Here is a 20,495-nt window from a genome sequence, read left to right as displayed (position 1 = left end):
CAGGCGGCTATGTGGCTCGTCAGAGTTCATTTCCTTCCCCTTCCCTGGGATCAGGGAAATTCCCCCCAAAGCAGCACACAAGCGTTATTTCAAAGCTATTAATGAACAAACTGAAAGGCCAGGGTCTCTGGGAATTCAGGTCGAGCTGCGGCTTAAGGGGGAACCCCTCTGGGGCTAAGCGACGGAAGGTAGGAGAGGAAAGAATCCCGACCCTGAACCCGGTCAGGGAAACAAACAAACAAACAAACCCTAAACCCAAAACAAGGAAACGCCGGCGTCGGGAAGAGGGAAACCCGGCGCCTGTGAGCGCGAACGAGTTAGTGGCTTTTTCGGTCTCGAGCCCGCGGACCTGCAGAGCCCCGAGCAGAAGCTCTTTTCCCGTGACATTCGCCCCCACGTTCCACAGGGTCTCCCGCTCGCCTCAGCCTTCCACAGCCCCGCCTCGGCCTACTCCAGAGGTTACCTGCGCCTCAGAGCCCAGCGAGCTCTCCTCAGCCTAGCCAGCCGCTCCGTGAGCGTCTTCAAATTATCGCGCGCCAGGCTAGGAGGAAGCCGCTGCGCTCCGATTGGCCACGGCTCAGAGCTTCCAGGGGCTGGCTCGGTGATTGGTGGAGCACCAGCCCTTGCCCCACCCACCCTGGTGGCTGTTTCCAGGATTCTCGCGCCCTGGTGAGGTGAAAAATCTCTGAGGGAAACCACGCCACCCACAATCCCCTGCAGCAACGCCGGACTCCGTTCCCGGGGCCTTGTTTAGGTGCATTCTGGGAATTGTAGTTCTCGGCCCAGTTGAAGTTGAGGTACATTCTGGGGTCACGGGGTAAGAAATTTTTGTAAAATGGCCTCTCCAACCTGGCAACAGAGCAAGACTCCGTCTCAAAAATAAATAAATAAATAAATAAATAAATAAGTAAGTAAATAAATAAAAATGGCCTCTCCAAGATTCTCGATGCACTTATTTTTCACATTTGAAGCTTCATTGTTAGTTTCACTTTTTTTATTAGTAACTTCAGGTTTCTATTCACTATTTTATTTTTCAAATTAAAATATAAAACTTAACACTTGCTATGTGCCAGGCATTCTTAGATGCTTTACATGTTTTGTTTCATTTACTTCTCACCACAATCTGTAAGGTATTAATATCTATTGCCATTCCCATTTTACAAATAATACAACGGAGAACCCAAAACAATTGATATTTACAGAACAGAGCTAAATTCTTACTCTGGAAAACGAGAAAGTTCCTAAAACGGTTATTGTTAACTATTGTTACTATCTTTGTGTCACCAGCTCCTGGTACAGTGTTTCTGGCACATTTTTAGTTTCAAATAAGTTTAGGGTTTTATGTTTATTTTTTCAAATTTAATTTTCACAAACTTGTATGTCATCCTTGAGCAGGGGCCATGTTAATATTCTCTGTATCATTCCAATTTTAGTATACATGCTGTCAAAGCAAGCACGTAAATCAATTTCGTTAAGTGACGCCCTCAATTTTAGAATGAAGCCAGTGACTGATGCAAGAGTGTCAGTTTAACAGGAAAAGGCTGAGGCAAAAAAATAAGAATGTAGAGTTTGCTTGAGTTAAAGCGGGGACAGCTGCCCAGAAGATTCCAACCCCCCCTCCCCCCACCGCCCTCCACCAGCAGCCTTGGATATGAGCTCTGTCCGGCCTTTGCTACAAGCTGGTTTTTAAAGACGAAAAAGGGGGGCAGGAAGTGGGCTGATACACAACTGTCAAGCATTCTCATTGATTTATAGAAACTACATGCATCAGTGATTGGCTAGACATTGTTAAGCTATCAGGTGTGGGTCATAGTGTCTTGTGTGGCAGTGTTAGGTTAGTAGGTAGCTACTTGTGGCAGAAGCAGGTAGCTTCAGGAGATGAATACATAGCTGAAGGGGGTAGCAGAATATGATGGGGTCTTATTTTAATGCCTCTCCAGACCTAGTAATTTAAAGGTCTGGATTTAAATAAAATTAAATAAAAGTAATTTATTCCTCAGATAAAAGTGCTTTCTCAAGAGAAATAATCAGGGCAAAGCCAAGTGCTGTAGGAGCTTTCCATGAGTATGATTATTCCTACTTTACAGCAGGAGGACCTCTGAGGTTCAGAGGTTTGGGATGGCAGGCCTTCGATTTAAGCCAGAACAAAGTCCAATCCCCAAGAGGCATATTGTCCTGGTGAGTATCAGAAACAACTCGCTCTGTGCTATGTTCTAAACCCTTGGCGCCCATTAACTTATTTAACCCTAAAAAATATTCTGTGAGTTAGCTGCTCTAGTATCATCTTCATTTCGCTGCTGAGGAAAGTGAAGCACAGACGGGTTAACTAATGTGCCCAAGATGCCCAGCCTCTTTCCCTTAACCCACAAATCATTGAACCAAACTCCTTGCCGACACCCTCCGCCTCGCCAGGATTAAAAATGGCGCCCACGGCCGGCGTTATGACGCGCCGCGACGTCCGCCGGAAGTGCACGGAGGAGTTCCGGGGGCCAGGCAGCCGCCACGGGTCTGGTATCCTGAGCTTCGTGAGTTGAGCGCTGCGGCTCCGCGGTGGAGTCACCGCACCGCTCCCGGGATCATGGTGTTCTACTTCACCAGCAGCAGCGGTGAGTGGGCGCCGCGTCCTCCGGGACCCTGCTGGACAGCGGGCTCCGAAGCCGGGACTCCCAGTCCGCCGCTGCGCCTGACCCTCGCTCTAAAATGCCTCCTCGATGCGAGTGCCTCTTCCCGCGGCCTCTCTGTCCCCCAGCACATCTGTCCCTCCCACGGCTGCAGGATTTCCCCCGGCGTCCCCTCGTCATGGCGTGGGGGACGCGGAGGGGCGATCACTGCTATATTTGTATCGGGGAGTTCTCGTCCCCCAATTGGAAAGACGTCCAGTCACTCCCTGGGATTGGGCAGAGCCTGTGGGCTCCTCCACACACCTTATCCCAAGTCTGCTTCCCACCTTCCATCTGCGGCCTTTATTCTGGCTGCACCCTGGTAATTATCCCCCATGAGAAAGGAGACAGCTGCTAACAACTTTTTCTTAAGGGAAGTGCGCGTTGCCCTTTCAGGAAGGGGTTGTAGGGTCTGGGGTGCAACAGAAAACAATAAAAAGACCCTGGAATGTCCACCCAGCCACTCCCCGGGCAGATGATGTCCCAGATCTCAGAAGTGACCTGTGATAATGCTTCTGACTTATCTTTGACAGATAAGGAAAGGGTGCCGTTCGTTCCCAGGAAATGCCGTGTCCGGACTTAGTTTCATTCTGTTCCTGTTATTCCCCTTTCCTAAAATCAACCCCCAGCTAATTCCCTTAAGACAGTTTTGGCCCATCTTTTCCAAGATGCCTTTCCTGATCCTAGCTCCTACCCCAAGATTGCTTAGCTGTTCCTTTTCCGGGACCCACTTAACGTTCCAAGTATGCCTTTGGCATTGCACTTATCACGTGGTATTAAATGGTGTCTGCTTGAGCTAGAGTGTAAGTCCCTTGAGGGCGTGGACAGGATCTCTTTACAGTAGTCCTTACTTGTCCTGTGTTTCGCTTTCCGTGGTCACATCATCACAAGAAGAAAAAGAGTGAGTACAGTACAATAAGATTTTGAGAGAGAAAGAGCAGAGTCACATAACTTTTATTACAGTACGTTGTTATAATTGTTCTCTTTTATTATTAGTTGTTGTCAATAATCTCTTACTCCACCGAACTCTGATACATTAACTTTATCATAGATATATATGTATAGGGAATACCAGTAGCCATACGTCCCTTAATGACAAGAATACATTCTGAGAAATGCGCCATTAGGCGGTTTCATTATTGTAGCAACACAGTAGGGTATACTTAAACCTGTGGTGTAGCCTACCACAAATGTAGGCTGTATGGTATACCGTGTTGCTCCTAGGCTACAAACTTGTACAGCACGTTGCTGTACTGAATGGCTATAGGTAATTGTACTGCAATGGTATTTGTGTATTTAAACGGGTCTCAACGTAGAAAAAGTGAGTTGCACCACGCTGTTATAATGGCTACCAGGTAATCAGGCAATAGTGATCAGAATTTTTCAGCTTCGTTATAATGTTATGGGACCACCATAGTATGGGTGGTTTGTTGCTGACCAAAGCGCCATTATGTGGCAAGTCCCTTTATATATGGAATTCAGTGTTGTCCTTTCAGGTATCTACTGGAGATCTTGGAAGACATCCCCCACAGATAAGGAGGGACTACTGTACTTGTTTCCCTAACTTAGTGACTGGTTAGTAGTTCTCAATAAATGCTTGTTGAATAAATGAATGCCATTTTTTTACTTACTCATAGCACTTTCTATTCTATTGCTACTCTATATGCTTGTTAAAGGTGAGTCTTCTGTTTTTTTTTTTTTTTTTTTTTTGGGAGATGGAGTTTTGCTCTTGTTGCCCAGGCTGGAGTGCAATGGCACGATCTCGGTTCACTGCAACCTCTGCCTACTGGGTTCAAGCGATTCTCCTGCCTCAGCCTCCTGTGTAGCTGGGATTACAGGAATGCACCACCAAGCCTGGCTAATTTTGTGTTTTTTTTAGTAGAGACGGGGTTTCTCCATGTTGGTCAGGCTGGTCTCGAACTCCCGACCTCAGGTGATCTGCCCACCTCGGCCTCCCAAAGTGCTGGGATTACAGACATGAGCCACTGCGCCCAGTCTAAAGGTGAGATTTATTTTATTTATTTATTTTTGAGACGGAATCTTGCTTTGTCACCCAGGCTAGAGTGCAGTGGCACGATCTCGGCTCACTGCAACCTCTGTCTCCTGGGTTCAAGCGATTCTGGTACAGCTGGGATTACAGGGACCAGCCAACATGCCTGGCTAATTTTTGTATTTTTAGTAAAGATGGGGTTTCATCATGTTGCCCAGGCTGGTCTTGAACTCCTGAGCTCAAGTGATCTGCCCACCTCGACCTCCCAAAGTGCTGGAATTACAAAAGGTGAGTTTTTGTTTTGTTTTGTTTTTGAGATAGAGTCTCCCTCTGTCACCCAGGCTAGAGTATAGTGGCGTGATCTCAGTTCACTGCAACCTCCACCTCCTGGTTTCAAGCAATTCTCCTGCCTCAGTCTCCCAAGTAGGTGGGATTACAGGCACACACCACCATGCCTGGCTAATTTTTGTGTTTTGTTAGTAGAGATGGGGTTTCACTATGTTGGCCAGGCTAGTCTTGAACTCCTTACCTCAAGTGATCCACCCACCTCGGCATTCCAAAGTGCTAGGATTAAAGGCGTGAATCACCACGCTCAGCCAAAAGGTAAGATTTAAATGAAACTAGTTCCACATTGTTTGTGTGGGTTTGAATAAGGCGATACTTTCTCTTTAGAAGTAAGATTGAGGCCCAGGGAAGTTGTAACTCACAGACCCTACTCTTTCACCTTCATAACACTGACGTCTCCTTATTTTTCTCAGTAGTTTAGTCTTCCACAGTGTGTGCCATGAGCTATTTCTCTGTCTCTATACATGTGGTTTGTTTTACCCATATTATTAAAATTACTAGAAACAAAATTCAAAACCAGCCTGAAAAATCATATACCCTTATAGGCCTCTAAGCATTTTCATCCTTGGCAACTCAGGCATCTCTTTATAGCTTCTCCACTCGTGAATCTTCAACAACATAGATATCCATATAAACCCAACAATGGAAAAACAAATATACAGGCAGGGTGTGTAGGTACTGAATGTATTTTATGCTGTTCTATTCCCCTTAAAGTTACTCTAAATTCTTCAAGTGCTAGTCACACATATACAGTTGGCCTTAATAGAGCAAAATGCTTCACTAGATTTGTGGGTCCTGTTTTTTTTCATTGACTTCCATTATAACGTCAGAACTGTTTCCTGTTAGAAAAATATTTGGCCTCTAAGCCTGATAAAAGTGCACTTGTGCAGCTGATATTTTAAAACTGCAAAGTTAATGGAAAAGTCATAACTTTCTCAGTAAAATAGTAATGAAACTTTACATATTGGCAGCATAGAAACAACAAATATATAGAATCTTCAGGAAATGAATTTGTATGGCTTGCCAAGTTTTTAACTAACTGATGGTTTTTACTGCATAAAAACTTTTTTAAAATGGGAAGAAAATCTTCATAGGAAGTTGTTCTTTTACATTTTAAGATTTTTTTTTTTTTTTTTTTTTTTTTGAGACGGAGTCTCGCTCTGTCGCCCAGGCTGGAGTGCAGTGGTGCAATCTTGGCTCACTGCAAGCTCTGCCTCCCGGGTTCATGCCATTCTCCTGCCTCAGCCTCTCCGAGTAGCTGGGACTACAGGCACCCGCCAACACGCCCGGCTAATTTTTTGTATTTTTAGTAGAGAGACGGGGTTTCACCGTGTTAGCCAGGATGGTCTCGATCTCCTGACCTCGTGATCCGCCCGCCTCGGCCTCCCAAAGTGCTGGGATTACAAGCGTGAGCCACCGCGCCCGGCCTACATTTTAAGATTAATATCTGACTAAAATGTGTTCCATTTTCATTCTTTCATGATGTCTCATAAGGGAATAATTGAACATTAGTCTAGTATGTCCAGAGTCACATTTAAGACCATCTGATTATAGATAACTTGGCTCAAAGTCCACTTGTACTTTTAATACCTGTTAATATCATCTACCTAAAAGTAGGTTGTTCTATAAATTGTGAAATAATCAGATCACCTCTGAAGTTGGGTTGGTTGCTACCCATAAGTCAAGTGTCTTCCAAATAACTGGTTCCAGTACTAATCAACCATATTATTTAGATGAGAATAACAAATGAACTAGAATAATTCAGTTTACTTTTCCTTCTTAACATGGAAAGGAACTTAATTCAGACTTGTTGCGCAGCAATGATGTTCCTTTTTATTTTTCATCTTCTTTTCTTTTTTTTTTTTTTTGAGACGGAGTCTTGCTCTGTCGCCCAGGCTGGAATGCAGTGGCATGATCTCGACGCACTGCAACCTCTGCCTCCTAGGTTCAAGTGATTCTCTTGCCTCAGCCTCCTGAGTAGCTGGGATTACAGGCATGTGCTACTATGGCTGGCTAATTTTTGAATTTTTAGTGGAGACAGGGTTTCACCATATTGGCCAGGCTGGTCTTGAACTCCTGGCCTCAAGTGATCCCTCCAGCTTCAGCCTCCCAAAGTGTTGGGATTACATGCGTGAGCCACTACGCCCAGACTAATTTTCTATTATGACATAATTTCAGTCTTTCAGAGAAGTTGCAAATATAGTAAAAGATTTCCTGTATATTCTCCCAGAGTCCCCCAATTTTTTTTGAGACAGTCTCACTCTGTCACCCAGGCTGAAGTGCAGTGGCAAGTGTAGTGGTGCAGTCACAGCTCATTGCAGCCTCAACTTCTTGGGCTCAAGTGATCCTCCCACTTTATCCACCACACCCAGCTAATTTTTAAATTTTTTTTATAGAGACAGGGTTTCCTCATATTGCCCAGGTTGGTCCCGAGCTCCTGGGCCCAAGTAATCCGCCTGCCTCAGCCTCCCAAAGTGGTGGGATTACAGACGTGAGCCACTGTGACTACAAATTCTGACATTTTACCACATGCCTTGTCTTTCTTTTTCCCATTCTCTTTTTCTCTTATTTTTTTCTTTCGCACACACCTTTTTCCTGAAATGTTTGTTAGTAAGTTGCAGTTAACCCCTGAATGCTTCAGATTTATTTTCTAAAATCAAGGGCATTCTCTTTCAAAAGACATTTTTTCATTATCAAAATTAGGAAATTAACATTGCAGCAATGCTATTAACTAATCAACAGGCTTTATTTAGTTCCCATTGTGTCCTAATGATGTATTTGTAACAAAAAATACCTTACAAATCATCGTTGCATTCTTCAGGTGTCATTATTCTGTAGCCTCCTCTAATCGCGAGCAATTGCTCAGTCTTTGTCTTTCATGGCATTGTTAGTTGAATTACTTTGTAGAATGCCCCTCACTTTAGGTTTGTTATGGCCATTTTCTTAATCACCTCATTTAATAAGTCAACCATCAAAACATTCCTCTGTTACTCTTTTGGCTGTAGCTTAGATAGCTTGGCCTGCAGAGACAACTTTATTAATATTTTATATCAGTTATTATTTTTTCTTTTTGAGACAGTCTTGCTGTCGCCCAGGCTGGAGTGCAGTGGCACGATCTTGGCTCACTGCAACCTCTGCCTCCCAGGTTCAAGCAATCCTCATGCCTCAGCCTCTCCAGTAGCTGGAACCACTGGCGTGTGCCACCACACCTGGCTAATTTTTGTATTTTTAGTAGAGATGGGGTTTCAACATGTTGGCCAGGCTGGTCTTAAACTTCTGGCCTCAAGTGATCTGCCCACCACGGCCTCCTGAAGTGCTGGGATTACAGGCGTGAGCCACTGCACCTGGCCTATATTGTTATTTTGAAAATTCTGTTCTAATTACAAAAGCCATCTGTATGTTTTATAGCAGGCTAACCAAGGTAACTGTTGTTAAAAAATGTTTATGCTTCCATACATATAAAGTATGTGCTTATATAAAAATAAAACATGTATGTGTATGTATATACACACATACCATTATAATCATTTATTTTTTATAAATTGAATCATATATAGATACACAGAAATACTGTTCTGATACTTAATTTCTTCACCTGCCATTTCTTTTTAATGGGTACATGGTATTTTGTTTATGGATGTTCAAATCTATAATATATTTAAAGAGTGTCTATTAAGGGGTGTTAGGTTGTAAAAAGATTATGGCTTGGTGGAGTATTTTGGTACTCTATCATGGTAACATTATAGGTAGTGACATTGTAGGATTGAAAGGGTATATACTTGAACTATTGTCAGGCCATGCAGAGAAAATCTGAAATGCTTTTTAGTTTTATTCCCACCCTTTTGGCATTTGTTACATGCTACACTAAGGCCTGATCAAGGTACTACAATGCTCAGTAATAGACAAGCATTTCTATAAACTTGGCGATGCACACATTCTTTCAAGGTACTTTTCTCAACTACTTCTGGACTTTAGTTATTATAAATGTTAAACAAAGGAATTAGTTTTCTCTCCCCCAAGAAAGGCAACTAGGATTGATCATTGAAGAAGCTTCTCATTACTGAAAGTACAGGGAATCTCTCTGATATAAGGCTTTTTAATTTAGGAGAGCGTATTGGTCTTTGTCCTTCAGGGCTCCAGGTGCATGTGTGTGTTCTGTGCTGTGGAGTGATAGCCAACAGATTGTCCAGCCCAACTCTGCACTTATCAGTACTTTGCTTCAGTGTGTATTTGTGCTTCAGTACTTCTCCATCACAGGCTTTGTAGCCTGAGGGCCCAGTGTCTATGAATTCAGGAGTTTAGTCCAATTGGATCAAACAAGTTTTGGTAGACTAGCTTTGAAACCTGGCACTCAGTTATAATTTCAGTAGGAATCCAAGGTAGGGATGTCTGCAATAAAACACCACCTTGGTAAAGCAAATGTCATTTCTAGGATAAGCCATACCCAGAAGATTCTATTTGAGTTAGGGTAGTTGTTTCTAACCCTGACCTTACATTAGAATCACTTGGAAGGCTTTTAGAAAACACAGATGCTCACTCTTGCCCACCAGAGGTTTGGATTTAGTTGATCTGAGGTGGAGCTGGGGCATAATTAGATGATTCTAATGACTCAGGGGTCAGAGTCACTGGTTTAGAAGTTGGAGAGTCATGGTATCCCTGAATGTGATAGAGAGCCTGTTAGAATATGCAGCACACCTGGAATATGGGTAATATTGGCTAAATACAATTATGCAAAATAAAACTTTGGTAAACATGGGAACTTAGTCGTGGTGTTTAATTTTCTTTTCTTTTTTTTTTTTTTTAACTCTTAAAGAAGGCAAAAGTATAGGACTGGACTAGCAATACCATTGAACTGTAACCCTGAGAAAGTAGGAAAGTAGCTGTTGGTAAGGATGGTAACCTTTTTCTTTTGGGGCCAGATAGTAAATATTTTAGGCTTTGTGAGTCACCTACAATCTCTGTGGCTTATTCTTCTTTGTTTTGCTTTTTTTCCAACCCTTTAAAAATGTAAAAACCATTCTTAGCTCAAGCGCTGTCCAAAAACAGGTGGTAGGCTGGATTTGGATCATGGGCCATGGTTTGCCAACCCCTAATCTAAGAATTGTCACTTGTTTTTCACATGAAACAATTTTGGGCCGGGCGCAGTGGCTCACGCTTGTAATCCCAGCACTTTGGGAGGCTGAGGCGGGCGGATCACGAGGTCAGGAGATCGAGACCACAGTGAAACCCCGTCTCTACTAAAAATACAAAAAAAATTAGCCAGGCGTGGTGGCGGGCGCCTGTAGTCCCAGCTACTCGGAGAGACTGAGGCAGGAGAATGGCGTGAACCCGGGAGGCGGAGCTTGCAGTGAGCCGAGATCGCGCCACTGCACTCCAGCCTGGGCGACAGAGCGAGACTCCGTCTCAAAAAAAAAAAAAAAAAAAAAAAATTTTGTTGGTGATGAAGTTACTAATTGTTTTTTATTTTTGTTTTATCTTAGTTAATTCATCTGCCTACACTATTTACATGGGAAAAGATAAATATGAAAGTAAGTTTTCAAAAGCATTTGATTTTGAAATTTTCAGCAGGTAAGTGTTATCTCTCACTCACCACCTTCCATGCCCCCCACCCAGTTTGTTGGTTCTGAGTTTTCACCTACTTTGACAGACTAGCTTTTGAGAAACAAAACAAGCTCACATAGGGAGACAGCAGCACTTCCTAAGCTACGTAAGAAAAATGCTTTAACAATCAATGTTACTTGCGATGATTTATGGGTTAGTAGGAGAAATATAAAACTCAAGGATTAATATGCTGCAGACTGCTTCACCATTAAGTCACACCCAAAGTTAATGTCACAACTTTATTATCATGAAAAAGTACTAAGGTCTATTTTTTAAAAAGTATAGACACAATGAAGTAACATGAATAGTAAATGTTGTAGAAGTAGACAGATCAGAGATAGTAAATGTGATTGAAAGCTGAGAAGGCTTTGTGGAGGAGTGGGTTAGGATGGACTAGATTGTGGAATCCTTTGAATGTCTATTGTAGGAATATATAGATACAAATCTAGATACATGATTTATGTCACAGATATAAATTTAGATGATATTTTTAGAGCCCTCTGGAGTGGCATTTTGCTGTCATTAAAACCTTTGTAGAAAAAAATGTAAGAGGCCAGGCATGGTGGCTTATGCCTGTAATCCCAACACTTTGACAGGCTGAGGCGAGAGGATCACTTGAGCCCAGGAGTTCAAGACCTGCCTGAGCAACATAGAGAGACCCTGTCTCTACAAAAAACAACAATAAAAGAAAATATTAGCTGGGCATAGTGACACACACCTGTTGTCCTTGCTGCTCAGGAGGCTGAGGCAGGAAGATCGCTTGAGCCTGGGAGGTAGTCTGCAGTGAGCCGTGATCATGCCACTGCATTCCAGCTTAAGAGACAGCGAGAATATGTTGTCTGAAATAAATGAATGTATGTATGTATGGAACACTTTTTCCCTAGGAACCCTTAGAGTCATTTGGAGGTATCAACTTTTCCTAGGTTGCCTTGTAAGAACGGACATTACTTCTCTGAATCACCCCATTGTCTGGCATTCCTAGCCCATTACATTTATTTCTAATAGTGTTTATGACTTCAGACCAAGAACTCGATAGAACAATCAATTTAAGTGGAATGATTTACTTTCGCTGTAAAGCTTTCAGGTCTGTTCTTTTTATCAGCCAGCAGGTGTCATCAGGGAGCCAAACTTTGCCGGACTGAGGGCAAGAGATTTTTTAAATTTCTCTTTCTTTTTTTTGCTTACCTTTTGGCTATTTGCTCAGTCCTACTTAAAGCATTAGAAAGCCTTTCAGAAAACTCATAGTATCTACAATTGTTATGAGTTTCGTCACCCAAGATGTGTCTTCCTTTTGCTCTTCCTTTTCTGGACGGTAAATACCCCATTCAAATTATATAGACCATACTTTCTTGGGTACATTTTAAATCATCACATATGAATCATTCACAATTTATTTATTTATTTATTTTTTTGAGACAGTTTCTCACTCTGTCACCCAGGCTGGAGTGCAGTGGCGTGATTTCAGCTCACTGCAACCTCCATCTCCTGGATTCAAGTAATTCTCCCACCTCAGCCTCCCAAGTGGCTGGAGCTACACGCATGTGCTACCATGCCTGGCTAATTTCTGTAATTTTAGTGGAGACGGGGTTTCGCCATGTTGCCCAGGCTGGTCTCAAACTCCTGACCTCAGGTGATCTGCTTGCCTCAGCCTCACAAAGTACTGGGATTACAGGCGTGAGCCACTGTGCCCAGTCTTGTTTATAATTTTTAAATTGGCATTTAATACTTAAATACTTCTGTATTAAACAGAATTATTACCAATTATTAATATGGCTGTAAGAAATATTTATTGATATAACCTTTATGTAGTGATATATATTAGCCTTAAAAAATGTGCATTTACTTTGAGCAAATACTTTAGCTTTTAGAAATGTACCTTAAGGAAATAATCAGAAATATGGACAACTTTATTTAAAAAATTTATTGAAGCATTTATAATTAGAAACAACCCAAGGGCCAACAATAGAAAAGTTTATTCATATAAGAGAATTAGGTAGTCATTGTTCCCAAAGAACTTTATTTTTATCTAACAAATACATAGTTTGAAAAGTCAAGTAGTAATAGAATGCTTAGAATTAAAAAAAAACATCCTTCTTAATACCCATGTTCCACCCCACCCGCTACCTCCCCAGACAATTACTTTTCACTCTGTTAGCTATTTCTTCTGGTATTTTATTTCCATATGTGATAGAATTTTAGGTGATTTTTATTTTCTTTTTATACTTCTAGTGTTTGTTTTGTTTTAAATTTTCTGTAATTTTATAATCAAGTTATTTTTTCTTAAAGAAGTAAAACATTGCTTTAAAGTTTCAGCCAGTTCTTTTTAATGTTTAAGTATTATTAGGTGAATTGATTTTCTGAAACATCTAATGTATTGGTTGCTTTGTTTTGTCAGTGTTAGTTTTATTATCTTCATGTAGAAATAATATCTAAGCTTTAGATTAGAAGTATTATATAAATTTATAACAATTATAAAGTTTATATAGTTAAATTGTGAAAATTATTATTTTTTCTATATTTTCAAGCATCAAGGTCTCCGAATTACTCTTCTTCATTGAGGGAGAGAGAAATTTATGGGAGGAGCTGACATTTCTTCCATTCTTAATTTATAAACCCTGGCATATCTTCATTTGACAGTTTTTGTTTCTTTCTTTTCTCATATCTCATTGCAGATGAAGATCTGATCAAGCATGGCTGGCCTGAAGATATCTGGTAAGTAACAATTTTGGTTCTGCCCTCTGTAGATCATCATTTCCTTTCTTAGACTTGGCCAAGCACTCAAACTAGAATCATGCTTTGTACTGTGGTTTATGGGTCTTCAGGGGTAAACAGCTGACTGCCAGTTCCCTTCATTTCTAATTACCTTGCAAGTTGGAAATGATGTTTTTGGGTTTGATCTCAGGCTTGAGAGCAAAGGCCTCTAGGACACAGGCCTTCTTTTTCCTCCTTTTTGTCTCCACGCCATAGTAAGTTACTGAGACCACACCTTACTTAAATATTCAGGCCACTGTTCTTGAGTGGAAAAATGAAGCCTTCACATGAAGCAATGAAGAAAATAGATACAGGCATCCATGCGGATGGAATAGACGGAGGTTCTGACTGGTCCAGCTTTAAAAGAAGCACACTTGTTCCCCTTTGTCTTCTAAACTCCCTGATGAGTTTAGCTCTGTCTTGAGCCAACCCCAACGCCTTCCTAAAATAATTTATGTGAACTGTTTTAAATAATAACATACACTTTCTTAGTCTCCCTTTGAGATAATTTATTTTGCTCACAAAACCCAGTCCAAAAAAAAAGAATACCAAACAAGCAAAAAGACTTCATTTAAGCTGAATTCTTTTCTCTGTCTTAGAACACCATATAGACTTCTGCCATTCAGACCTGGGACCTTTTATGAATACATGGGCTTCTGTCCTATAATACTCTCACACCCAGTCTACTTTCTTTTTCTTTATCTTCGGCTTACACGACTGACTCTGACCCTAGTATTGTGTCTCTTCTGGAGCACAGTCCTGCCTATGGAGTGGGTTATCATCTTCCTGACTCCTCATACCTCCTACCAAATGCTATCCCTGAAGATAAAGGCACCTGGGTCCCATTTGCTTTATTATGATACTGAACATCTATCAAGCACTTAACTATATGCCAAATACTAAGTGTTTACCCCCATTAATACATTTAATTTCACAACAACCCTGTGAAATAGATACTAATATTTTGCCCATTTTTTCAGATGAGGAAATTAAGGTTAAGAGAAACTGACTGGGTCTGCTTTGTCTGCTTCTGGCTCTGGCTCTGGTTCTAAGTCACTGCTTCTGTCTCCTCCAGGCTGCTACTCTTTTGGCTTCAACTCCTTTCTTCTCCCAGGCCGTTGCTGCTGCTCTCTCTGGACCTCTTTTCTCTAAATGTGGACACAGACCCTTCCTTAATTCCCTCTAGTGATAGAGTTGAGGCTACTGCTTTTTAGAAGAGCTGATTTAATTTTCTTTTTTTTTTTGAGACGGAGTTTCGCCCTTGTTGCCCAGGCTGGAGTGCAATGGCGTGTGATCTCGGCTCACTGTAACCTCTACCTCCCGAGTTCAAGAGATTCTTCTGCCTCAGCCTACCGAGTAGCTGGGACTACAGGCGCCCACCATCATGCCTGGCTAAGTTTTTGTATTTTTAGTAGAGACTGGGGCTATGCTATCACCATGTTGGCCAGGCTGGTCTCGAACTCCTAACCTCAGGTGATCCACCCGCATTGGCCTCCCAAAGTGCTGGGATTACAGCGTGAGCCACCGCGCCCAGCTGGAACAAAGGAATTCTAAAAGCTTTTTTTTTTTGAGACAGAGTCTCGCTCTGTCGCCCAGGCTGGAGTGCAGTGGCGCAATCTTGGCTCACTGCAAGCTCCGCCTCCTGGGTTCACGCCATTCTCCTGCCTCAGCCTCTCCGAGTAGCTGGGACTACAGGCGCCTGCACCACGCCCAGCTAATTTTTTTTGTATTTTTAGTAGAGACGGGGTTTCACCGTGGTCTCGATCTCCTGACCTCGTGATCCACCCGCCTCGGCCTCCCAAAGTGCTAGGATTACAAGCGTGAGTCACCGCGCCCGGCCTAAAGGCTTTTTAAATCTGGTCCCTATTCCAGCACAGTAGCCTGTCTTCTAAATCCAAATATATCATCAAGTTAAACCCTGCTTGGTGCTCTCTTGCCTCAAGTGGGCAGTGTGCAATGCTGAAAACATCCAGACTGGGGCTGCCCCCCTTCCTAGGGCCTGAGACAGTAAGCTGTATGAGGACAATGATCACCTATTTCATTAACTACTGTGTCCCCAGTACCTAGCATAGGTCCTGGCACATAGTAGGTATTGAGTAAATATTTGTTGATTTCCTAATTGACTCTCTGCCAGCATAGAAGCAGTCTCCATGGATATTTCCCTACAGTGGCCACATCACGGTTATCTCCATTTTGAGCTTCTGCCACCCCCAGCTGGATGATTTTCAGTTGTTTTTAAAGACCAGCGATCTCCAGACTGTCATGGGAATAAGAATGGCTGCACCTGTTAGGCAGTTAGCTGATGGAAATTTTTAACCTATCAGGTTTGAGGCATAAATACCTGCATAGAGAAGGTTACATAATCAGATGCAGCCTGAAAATCAGTGTACCACAGCCTTCTACCTGACTTTCATTTGTTTAATTAAATAAATGGAAGAGAAATTTCCACTTTACAACCCACATCCAATAAATTATGAGCTCAGTTTTTCATTTCATTATGGTTAGTACTTCCCAAATTGGTCTACAGATACCGAGAGGCCCATTTTGACCCCCTTTAGTAGTCTTGAGATGAATGTTGTTGGATGTGATTGGCTTTTGCCTTCAGAAGCTACATTAGAGGTGTGATGTGAGTAGGTGTAGACCTCAAAACCCATTCCAGCTGTCGATTTTGGACATATTCCAGGGAGTGCTAAGAATGATCCTGAGTTGATCACCATTCCAGGGTGGGGTGTTCACCTGCTTCACTTTGTGGAGCTTTTGAATCATTCATTACCTCTGTGAATGTCAGCATCTGAATTTATCCTGGAAAACCTCCTGAGGCTCTTTTAAGCAAAGGGTTTTCCTAGGAATCAGTGAGAATGGAACTAAATTCATATTTTTTTTTTTTTTTTTTTTTTTTGAGACAGAGTCTTGCTCTGTCACCCAGGCTGGAGTACAGTGGTGCAATCTTGACTCACTGTAACCTCCACCTCCCGGGTTCAAGCTATTCTGTGTCAGCCTCCCAAGTAGCTGGGATTACAGTCACGTACCACCACACCAGGCTAATTTTTTTTTTTTTTTTTTTTTTTTGAGACAGAGTCTCGCTCTATCTCCCAGGCTGGAGTGCAGTGGTGCCATCTCAGCTCGATGCAACCTCCACCTCCCGGGTTCAAGTGATTCTCCTGCTTCAGCCTCCCGAGTAGCTGGGACTACAGGCACCCGCCACCGTGCCTGGCTAATTTTTTTGTATTTTTAGCAGAGATGGGATTTCACCATGTTGGCCAGGCTGGTCTCCAACCCCTGACCTGAAGTGATCCTCCCACCTAGGTCTCCCAAAGTGCTGGCACTACAGGCGTGAGCCACTGTGCGCGGCCCTAAATTAATCTTTAAATGTAGGAAAATAGAAATAGTGTGCATTTACTGTGTCCAGACTTCCTAATTATTAGTGTTTCCACAGACTCCGCTTTAAGTAGTTGGACAGCGCAGCTCCAGGGCCCTGAATCTGTATCCTCAGGCAGTTGATGCTCATTTAGTGAAGTTTCTGGTCTCTGCATTCAGAAAAGGGTAACAGGGAGAGGAAAATAACAAGGATAAGAGGGAACTACGGTTATAATTTAAACTTTGAGTAAACGTTTAGAAAGATTTGAGAAGTCATTTGCTTCTGTTTTAAGGAAACTTGCTCAAGATAGTTTGTTTATAGAGCTGGATTTTTTCTCTTATACTTTCATCCATTTTCCCCTGCCCTTTGTAGAGGTGTATCTATCATATACAAACCTGAAATTGATGTATATCAGTAAAGTTGCTGTATTTTGGCAGTGATATTCCTGTGTGTGTTTTGGTTCTTTCTCTACTTATGTATGAATATCATTAAATATATATTGAATTATTTGGGTATTTCTTTTGACAAAATTCTACATCAGAGACCTTTAAGAAAAATCAGAATTCAATCTACTATAGGTACATAGGGAAGAAGATGTTGTAAATAGAGAACTGGCTTCAGGCAAATAAAAGTTGGAATGGGAGAAGTTACTTTTCAGTTATCTTGGTTACTAGTGTGATATTTTCCTAAGATTCTGAAAGAGGATAATGATATATGTCATTTTTAGATTTGCAAAAAGCACAGGTTTTTCTGGCTGGAAAATGTCCAGCTGAAGGTGATAATTAGTATGAATCTCTCACATGGGAATGCAAATGAGTAAGTGAACCACTTGGAGAAATATAAGTCAAATAAGATGTTATGTCCGTTTTTGGGTATCACTAATGATTAAGAGTAAAACCTAGAGTCCTCATAAACTGTGTGCCAAAAGTGCCTAATATTTTTATGTATGCATAGTGAATAGCAAGATGACTAACCTCTTTAAAGAGGGCACTTTTATATAGAATCTTACAGTCTACATCTTGTACTAGGTGTGAAGGTGACCATTTTCACCTCTAAAACATTTATTAGTGCTTAAGAAAATGGCTAGAGAAACATAATGGGATGTAATGATGCCTCTTTAGGATTTTCTGAACATTCTTCAGTCTGGAAAGGTAAGGACCAAGGAAGCAGTATGAATAATGTATTAGTCCGTCTTGCATTGCTATAGAGAAATACCTGAGACTGGGTAATTTGTAAAGAAAAGAGGTTTAATTGGCTCATGGTTTGGCAGGCTATACAGGAAGCATGGCAGTGTCTGTTTCTGGCAGGCCTCATGGAACTTTTAATCATGGTGGAAGGCAAAGGGGAAGCGAGGCGTCTTACATGGCAGGAGCAGGGTGCCGGGGCTACACACTTTTAAACAGATCTCATGAGAACTCTATCACAAGAATAGCACCAAGGGGATGCTGCTAAACCATTCATGAAGAATCCACCCCCATGATCCAGTCACCTCCCACCAGGCCCCACTTCTAACATTGGGGATTACAATTCGACGTGAGATTTGGTGGGGACACAAATCCAAATCATATCAACTAAAGTTAACAGAATCACGAAGTGGCAATCATGTTACCTTGTTTGTTGTGTGATGCTGGGATTCTGAGGGGGCATTTCCGGGTATTGGAAAGAGAAAGTCAAATTCATTTGGTGAATTGAAAACATGAAAATCTCATATCCTGAATGTTGCATAGATTTTAAAAGGTTTAATTAAATTGATAGATGATAGAGCCATAATGCAAGGTAAATTTAAGGGGTGGGGGATATTCTGAATGTTTTTAGGACAATGTCAATAAAGGGCAGTGCTCACCCAAGAGACATGTATTAGTATCACTGTCAGAACATAGGGCCGGATGAACTGTTGGGCTTGTGAATTATTGGGTTACATTATTGAATTGTAACCCATTTAATGATGTGTTCTGCTTAGCGTCTTTAGGCCCCACCTAACTCTTCCAGCTCTCTATTCAACATTCTCTTTGGATTGTTTTGCTATCACTTGAAATTTGGGACGTCACAAACAAAACGGTCATCTGTTTCCGCCAAACTGTGGTTCTGCTAATCTCCCAGGCTGGCAGCATTGGAGACTTGCTGACTTCTTTCACCCCCACTTTTTTCACCTGAAATTCTTTTCCTTGGTTTTGCTCTAAGTCCTATGCTTCAGTCAGGGGCCAACCAAATCTCACTGCCTCCTTTTTATCATGAAGCGTTTGATCACTGATAGTTCTTTTTATGTCTTGAAAAATCACCCTTCCCCGCACAGTTAATATTTAGTATCTCTACTCATCTTGGCACTTACAGCTCCATAACTCAGTGTTTCTCGTACCTCTTCATGGTGATGGGGAGCCCTTTGGAGGTGGTGACTGTGCTTTATACTCCTCATGATGCTTCACATGTGGCAGGCATGGAGTGAAGACTTTTTAGAACAGAATGCTTTAAATGGCATGTGGCCTGAGGAGATGATTGTCTTGTACCTCTTGCTAAAAGTGGTTTTCATTCTTTGTAGGTTTCATGTGGACAAACTCTCTTCGGCTCATGTATACCTTCGATTACATAAGGTAACTGAATTTAAACATGGGTTCTTGACTTTTCTCCTGATGATGCATCATATCTTGTTCTTTATCCTTTGCAATTAAATTGCTTGAAGTAATAAGTCGGTATGCAAATCTAAAAATTAACAAATGAAGACATGTCCTCCCTCTGACCCAGGAAATCGCTCTAACATTCTAGATGATTTTTGAGATGTAGAAGGAGGCAGTGTACATATTTCCCAGCTAGATGCACTGCTTATCCCGTCACTTCCGGTGTGTTGTCTGTCATCTCTGCTTTCCTTTTCTTTCGATTCAGTTGACACTCCCAGACTTTCTGTCTCCTCCAGTGGATATCATGTGTGGCTCATGTGATTCTACTGCCTCAGTGAAGGGCCCGTGTTCCCAGTTATCATGGGCTTCTTTAGGAAGTTTAAAAGAACATGCTAGTAATAAAGGAAAAAATATTTAATGGCCCCTAATAATACAATACCATTATTTTTCCAATCTGTCTCTATTCATATATTTTATATAGTTGAATCATAGGGTGTATATGCTTGTGAGTGTACTGCTTTCTTTTTGATAAACTTTCAACTTTGGAAAAATGTTAGATTTACAGAAAAGTGGCAGGAGTCATACAGAGTTCCCATCTACCCTTCACCTAGTTACCCCCGTCATTAACATCTTACATTACTATGGTAGATTTGTCAAGACAAAGAAACTAACCTTGGCACATTGCTGTCACCTAAACTCTGGACTTTATTTGGATTTCACCAGTTTTCTATTAATGCCCTCTTTCTGTTCTAGTAGCCAGTCTAGAGTACCATATTACATTTAGTTGTGTCTGCCTAGTCTCCTCTAGTCTATGACAATTTCTCATTCTTTCTCTGTTTTTTATGACCTTGACAGTTTGAGAAGTACTGATCAGGTGTTTTGTAGACTATTGCTCAGTTTGCATTTATCTGATATTTTTTCTCGTGACTAGATGGGTTATGGGTTTAGGGGGAGAATATCACAGAGGTGAAGTGCCTGTCTCGTCACAGCATATCGGGTGCGTGTATTACCGTGACGTATCATCGATGACGTAAGCCTTGATGGCCTGGCCAGGGTAGTGTTTGGAGGTTGCTCTACTATAAGGTTGCTTTTCTCCCCCTTTCTGTATTCTTATTTGGAAGCAAGTCACTAAGTCCAGCCCATGCTCAAGGAGGTGGAGGATGGAATTAAGCACTACT

The 20,495-nt window shown here is 41.8% G+C and overlaps 2 protein-coding genes and 1 non-coding gene across 9 annotated transcripts in view; 1 reads left to right on the top strand and 2 right to left on the bottom strand.

Annotated features, from left to right (window-relative positions):
• ESCO2 (establishment of sister chromatid cohesion N-acetyltransferase 2) overlaps positions 1-679 on the bottom strand; it is a 30,671-nt gene extending 29,992 nt beyond the window's left edge. The window contains exon 1 of the mRNA XM_003272912.4: positions 464-679. The gene's annotated coding sequence lies outside the window, so the exon portion shown is untranslated. The remainder of the gene's footprint in view (positions 1-463) is intronic.
• A 676-nt stretch (positions 680-1,355) lies between these two features.
• LOC115836439 lies at positions 1,356-1,457 on the bottom strand. Its single transcript, XR_004031523.1, has one exon. It is a non-coding gene; the product is annotated as a U6 spliceosomal RNA (small nuclear RNA).
• Positions 1,458-2,465: 1,008 nt separating this feature from the next.
• The window catches only part of CCDC25 (coiled-coil domain containing 25), a 41,941-nt gene continuing 23,911 nt past the window's right edge, over positions 2,466-20,495 (top strand). For 3 of the 7 annotated variants that reach the window (XM_030817017.1, XM_030817016.1, XM_003272911.3), the window contains exons 1-4: positions 2,468-2,606; positions 10,476-10,523; positions 13,269-13,308; positions 19,242-19,293. In XM_030817017.1, the coding sequence (XP_030672877.1) occupies positions 2,579-2,606; positions 10,476-10,523; positions 13,269-13,308; positions 19,242-19,293 (168 nt within the window). In that variant the 5' untranslated portion in view covers positions 2,468-2,578. Of the gene's footprint in view, positions 2,607-4,102; positions 4,236-5,161; positions 5,254-10,475; positions 10,524-13,268; positions 13,309-19,241; positions 19,294-20,495 lie in introns of those variants that run through there. The other 4 variants (XR_004031309.1, XM_030817019.1, XM_030817018.1 and 1 more) reach the window with 4 other exon arrangements.

The sequence above is a fragment of the Nomascus leucogenys genome, chromosome 8, assembly GCF_006542625.1.
Source record: "Nomascus leucogenys isolate Asia chromosome 8, Asia_NLE_v1, whole genome shotgun sequence".
NCBI lineage: Eukaryota > Metazoa > Chordata > Mammalia > Primates > Hylobatidae > Nomascus > Nomascus leucogenys.
Note: the sequence above shows the minus strand (reverse complement) of the source record. Positions and strands in the feature narration are given on the sequence as shown.